At 57.3% G+C, this 6103-nt stretch overlaps 1 protein-coding gene across 1 annotated transcript; it reads right to left on the bottom strand.

Moving 5' to 3' along the window:
• Window positions 1-566: 566 nt before the first annotated feature.
• Window positions 567-6075, bottom strand: MRPS18B (mitochondrial ribosomal protein S18B). Its single transcript, XM_074971407.1, has 7 exons — window positions 5881-6075; window positions 4223-4373; window positions 3714-3811; window positions 2209-2277; window positions 1721-1787; window positions 1133-1192; window positions 567-966 (listed from the first exon to the last, which is right to left on the bottom strand). Exons 1-7 carry the CDS (start codon window positions 5968-5970, stop codon window positions 752-754), a joined length of 750 nt encoding a protein of 249 aa, XP_074827508.1. The 5' UTR covers window positions 5971-6075; the 3' UTR covers window positions 567-751.
• Between the last annotated feature and the right edge of the window lie 28 nt (window positions 6076-6103).

The following is a 6103-nucleotide window of genomic DNA, read 5'->3' as shown; positions in this document are numbered from 1 at the left end:
GACTGGGTGGGCTGCATGGTAGGTCGGTCAGGGAGTAGACATGCTATCTGCTATGTCATCAGCTGAGCTGAGGTTTCTGCTATGGGGCCTGACACTGCTCTGCTTCCCTTCCCCACACAGGACCTTCATCTGCCAGACCTGTTCCAACTTCCTGCTGCTACCATGGGGCATCTGGGGAAGAGATGGTGAGAGCACAGGATCAGAGAGGCCCCTGGCAGGCATGGGCCCCAGCTGGCTCTCCTGAAAGAGCCTTACCATACATCCCAGAGATGTGTGAAAATAGGTTTAAGCTGGGGCCAGATTGGAGCTGGCACCCCCTAGAGGTGAAAGGCCCAGTGTCCCATTCCCCACCTGCACAGCCAACCAATTCATCTGCCCTAGGGGTGGATCAGAGCTGACATCCCCTAAGGGGGAAAGGCCTCATGGCCCATTCCCCACCCCCATAGCCAACCAGTTCCTCTGCTCTGGGGGTGGATGGGAGCTTGTGCCCACTAAAGGAGAAAGACCCCATATCCCATTCCCAGTCCAGCACAGGGTGAATAAACACAGGGAGTCATTGCTGGCAGCTTCCAGTTTATTCCCCACTGAAGGCTTGGACAAGTCATGGCCGGGAGCTGGGCAGCTCCAGCGCTATCCCTGGAGAGGTTGGGACTAGGGCCAGCTTGTCAGGTGAGGCCGAAGGCCCGAGCTTCCCCAGAAGTGGCCCATTCCCCACGCCCCAGGACACTCCATCCAGTCCTTCCCTGGGCCCTCATGCCAGGCCGGTCTCCTCCTTCAGATAGTCCTTGTAGATCCTGCGGATCCTGGCGATGTCCTTTTCGGGCGGCTGCTGCCACTCATACCAGGGGTACCAGGGTGTCTGGCTCTGCAGGGAGGGGGCGGGGGGCGTCTTGGCCACAGCCTGGTGCTGGTTGGTGTAGTCCTCGCCCTGCAGCGTCACCAAGGGGATACGGAAGCTTAGGAGCCCTTGGGGGGAGGAAAAGCAGCTGGTAAGCAAGACGGGTCAATCCCCATCCACAGCCCCACTCCCCACACACAGCCCTGGGCTCCCCGCCAGTGCTGCCGGTGCCCCTCAATTCTAACCCGCAGCCCCCTGCTATTCCCACTTGATCATATCCAGCTCTCTACTCACCATGGTCACGAGCTTGGTCGATTGCCTGGGTCAAGCGTTTATGCTGCTTCATGCAGACGCCTGCAGCGGAAGGAGAGGGTAGCGTGTCTCAGAGAACAAAGAGACCGTGGGGTTTGAGGAGCCAATTCTGGGGCAGATTGATCCAGAGGCTCCTTTTCCATTTCTAAAAGGGACAGACAGGGCCCCAGGGGACAAAGAGGGTTCCCCAGGCGGGGGCTGGGCTGGATGGGGCGTCTCCATCTCCCTGGGGAACAGGCTGCAGTGGGCAATGCTTCCCCATGGAGGGATGGGACCAGATGGGAAACGTTAACTCCTTCGTCAGTTTCATCCTTCTCTCCCCCTGCCCCCAACGATCCCCATCCCACCCACCTCCTGGTATCCCCCACACACAGACTATCCCCTGGCCTCTTGGGCTATTCTCCTCCACCTCTGCACTACCCCAGCCCTCACGCTGCCCCTGCTTCCTCTCTCTTGGGGTTCTGCCCTGAACCAGGCAGATGGCTCCCCGTCCACCCCTTTGGTCTGACTGGGAAAGTGGTTCCCTGTGGCGGACTCCAAGCCCCCCTGGGCAGAGGAGGAACAATGTACCTGTGCGTGTGGGATGGAAGGCGACGCCGGTGTGGGAGCAGATGAACTGCTCTAGGAGCTTCACGTTCTGCAGGGGGGAGAGAGGCAGAAGTGGAGCTGTGAGCAGCAGGCGCAGGGCCAGGCGGAAAGAGGCTGGCGCCACAGAGAGGACACCGGGCTGCTGGGGGACACCAGGTTCCCCAAAGAGCCGGGGGAGGAAGGGACTATACAGGAAGGGCCAGCCTGAGGAAAGAAGTGGGGATCACAGAGTCGGGGCAGAGGGGAAAGAGGGGATCATACAGCCAGGGCAGGGGCAAAGGGGAGGGGATCATACAGACAGGGCAGGCCTTAGGAAGAGAGTTACAGAGCAGGGGTGGAGGATCATAGAGCTGTGCCCAAGGAACTCAGACCACCGCATGTTTTCTCCCCAGGTCGAGGAATGGGGGTCACAGGCCCTGCCTGGGGGTGGGGAGGGGCTGGAAGGACCTGAGTCAGACTCGGCCCCTTACCCTGTAGTCCACGTGGAGTTTTTGGTCTCGGCAGATGGGGCAGGGGTTCCCCACAATCTTCTTTCCTCTCTGGGGAACCAAACGAGACTGTCAGAGCTGAGCCGCCTCTCCACCCTGCTCACATCCCAGCCAGCGGTGGTCCCCATATACCACAAAGCAGCACTCATGGTGGGCCAGACCCATGGGCCCATCTAGCCTGGTATCCTTTCTCTGGCAGTGGTTAGCCGAAGGAGAAGGTGCAAGCAACCCCTAGTGGTCAGGTATGGAATAGCCTGCCTCCATAGAATGGCCTTCCTGTCCTTCCTCATGCCCTGAAGCATCTGTCCCCTGCTATTATAATAATCCCAAACTCTTCCCGAGGGCTTTACATCTGGAGATCGCGAAGCACTTTGCTGTCTTTAGTCCCATTTTACACATGGGGAAACTGAGGCAGAAAAGGGCAGCGACTTGCCTATGGTCACCCAGCAGGGGCGGGCACAGCAGCCCCGCTCCAGTGGCCAGGTATCCTCACCAGCTGTGCCCTCAAATCCCACTAGACTCTTCTCCAGCCTCCCCCGTCCTGGTCCCTTTCCAACACTCGCTAGGGACGATTCCGACCCCTGTGGACCAGCTGCTAAAGGATTAAGTTCTCTGGGTCCTGCTGACCTTCAAACTCCTCCTTGTTTGGTGTCACTTGCCAATTTACCTTCCCATCCTCTCATCGAACCGCACCTTTCTGATCTGCTATGGATCTCAGCAAGGCTAGCCAGACCATCGGTCTTTTCACTCTGCTCCCACTTCTATACCCGCCCCCCCCCACCCTACTCTAACCACTAGAGACCCTACTTCCCTCCCAGCACCAGGAGTCCTGACTCCCAGGCCCCCTGCTCTAACCACTAGATCAGTGGTCCCCAAACTTTTTCTGTCACCCCCCAGCCTTACCTGTAATGGAACCTGTCCGCTGCACTCCCCACAAGGGAACAACTGTGGGGCTGCTGCTGGGAGTGGAGCCCAAGCTGCAGCTACGTGCGGGGCTGGAGTGGAGCTGGGGGCAGAGTGGAGCTGGATGGGGCTCTCTCTCCACCCTTCCCCGCACTATGGGGGCTGACCTCGCCCCTCCCCTCCCGAAGGTTCCTCTGTGCCCCCCCAGAGGGTGCCCCCCACAGTTTGAAGACCACTGCACTAGAGCCACACTTTCTTCCTGGATTGCAGACAAAACCCAGGAGTCAACTCCCAACCCCCTTGCTCTAATCATTAGACCCCCTCCCCTCCCAGAGCAGGGGATAGAACTCAGGAGTCCTGGCTCCCAGCCCCCTGCTCTAACCACTAGACTCAGGACCTCTTTCTTTGCTGGCATCTCTCCAACCAGCCTTGATGAGGACAGCTCATGCCATAGGGTGGAGTCTGGGTGTCCACTGGCTCCCCCGTGTGTCTCCTGGAGCCTGGGCAGCCGACAGGCATGCCAATCATTGGCCCCAAGCCCTGCCCATGCTGAGGGGCAAGGCAAGGTGTGGGGCTGCACTCACTATGCAGGTCTTGCGGGTCTTCTGTGGGGGGATGGGTCCCTTGTGGTTACGCCGATAGCCGAACCAGATGGGCTTGTCGCCGTATCTCTCGATGTACTCTGCAAGGGGGGGAGGGGAGAGTTAGCCATTCCCAAGTGGGGTTCACACCGAGGATCCTAGAGAACATGAGGGAGTGCTGCCTCTGTTGCATCATGGGGAAGATGGGGAAACTGAGTAACAGTGGGAGGAGGATGGCCAATGATCATACTGAGAGTCTGGTCCAGAGATGGAAACCCAGGTGTCCGAACTCCCAGCCCCCTGCTCTAATCCACTAGACTCTCCTCCCCTCCCAGGGCACAGGATAGAACCCAAGAATCCTGGATCCCAGGTCCGCTTCCCACCCCACTCTAACCCTTAGACCACTTCCAGGAATCCTGAGCCCCTTACAAGGTTGCCCTTGGTGCTGCCAGCCTGTGAAACAGCAGGTCCAAAGCTCAGCACCAACCCCTCCGCAGCTCCTGGCTGGATACCTTCCGTCTCTAGATACTCCCAGGGTTTCTCCTTAAAGCGTGATTCAGTGTCAAAGGTGACTGGCTCTGCTGACGTGGTTGGGTCCATCTCTGTGCTAAACACCCGGAGCAGCGGGCGCTGGAGCCGTAGGAGCGAAGCAGCACGAGCAGCCTAAGAAAGGCCAAGTCAGGAAAGGAGAGAAAGGATCAGACCACCTCAATGAGCAGCTGTCCCTACTGCATCTAGGATATTAAATAAGGATCAATGAAATGCAGCCACCTCTGGTGTGGGGCAGCTAGGGAACAGCAACACAGCAACATGGCACGGGGGGAGAGGGGGTTAACTCACCCATCACAGAAATGCGGCCACCTCTGGGGTGGGGCAGTTGGGGAATAGCCACACAGCAACACTGAATAGCGGAGGGGAGAATCACTGAAAATTGCACCGACTGGGCTTTGCAGGCACAACGATTTGTCCCAGTGCTCTTGGCTGAATTCTTCCCTCCGCTCTGCAGTGGTTAATTGCTGTGCTTCACCCAAAGGAGGCTGCATTTCAGCAGAGCCCAATGCCACTCTGTGATGAAACAGCAGGGCTAGTGAATATGAAAGATTTTATCCTTGGGATTGGAAGATGCTAGCACGATCTTTTCAGCAAGCAACTTAACAATATTTTTTGCATTTAATTTCCCAGCTAGTTTTAAGAAAGAAAAACAAAACAAAACCACAGAGTAAGGACAAATGGATCTGCTGTCTTCATCTGCCCTGTCCAGAGTTGCTGGACACGGCATGGAAACAGCAGCAGGAAACTGTGTCTAAGGTGGGTGGCCGCGTGGGCTCATGCCTCAAAGGCAAGATAGCCTGCAGGATCCCACAACAACAGGGCGCTGAAATCCCATGTGACACAGCGATGCCGCGCAATGGAATAACACCATGCCAGGGGAACATCGTATCCCGCTGCAATCCCGATCTGGCGTGGCCCAGCAATCAAGTTGACAGTCTGGCTCGGCCCTGGATAACTGTGTTGTGTTATGTTGAAATGCATAACCACAGCACTGCAGGGCGATGTCATAGCAGGGGGACTCTGGGAACAGCAATAATGTCACCTCGTCTTACACAGGCGGCCTGACCCACCCTTGTGGAGTCACAACAGGACAATGCCACGTCACATCATGTTGCCCAATGCCACACAGCACCATAACAGCATGGCACCCATGATGTCATATTGCCACGCCTTAGCATGATGACCTCACAGCACGGCAGCCATGATATCACGCTGCCACCTCGTGGCAAGATAACCTTACAGCACGGCAGCCACGATGTCACGCTCCCTTGCTCCTGGCATGATGACCTCATAGCACAGCAGCTATATCATGCTGCCACCCTGTGGAGTGATGACCTCACAGCACAGCAGCCATTACGTCACACTCCCCCCACCCCTAGGTGTGACCACCTCATAGCATGGCAATCATGATGCCACGCTGCCCCCTCATGGCATGATGACATCATAGCAAGTGATTTTGGTGCAGGGCAACTCTGACATCACACTTCGTCCACCATGGCACAATGACATCACTGAGGACATTTCCGGTACAGCAGAATGACGCCACCCCGACAAAGTGATACATGCAATGACATCACAGCACATGGCCCCGGCCGGCCCCCTTATCCCCGCTCCTCACCTGAGCCCAGAAGAGCCTCGGGAGCAGAGCCAGCCCAGGCAGGCTACTTGTGACCCTTCGCAGTAACATGGTGCCCCTGGAAGCCGCCATCGTGCGGTACGGTGATCTGTGCGCATGCGTGGTGACTAACAAATCAAAGCGGCTTTGGTGGCAGCCATCTTCTTACACGTGACCAAAGGGCAGGATGATCACTGCGCATGCGCTCATACATTTTGTTGGTGCG

This window comes from Natator depressus, chromosome 14 (genome assembly GCF_965152275.1).
Source record: "Natator depressus isolate rNatDep1 chromosome 14, rNatDep2.hap1, whole genome shotgun sequence".
NCBI classification, from domain to species: domain Eukaryota; kingdom Metazoa; phylum Chordata; order Testudines; family Cheloniidae; genus Natator; species Natator depressus.
Note: the sequence above shows the minus strand (reverse complement) of the source record. Positions and strands in the feature narration are given on the sequence as shown.

What these genes read in the sequence shown, in the direction of transcription:
- MRPS18B (XM_074971407.1), bottom strand. Translation starts at nt 5,970, where the DNA reads ATGGCGGCTTCCAGGGGCACCATGTTACTGCGAAGGGTCACAAGTAGC. An exon ending in AGACCCGCAAGACCTGCATA is followed by an intron (nt 2,278 to 3,713) that starts GTGAGTGCAGCC and finishes TTGGTTCCCCAG; the next exon opens with AGAGGAAAGAAGATTGTGGG. An exon ending in CGACCAAGCTCGTGACCATG is followed by an intron (nt 967 to 1,132) that starts GTGAGTAGAGAG and finishes CCTCCCCCCAAG; the next exon opens with GGCTCCTAAGCTTCCGTATC.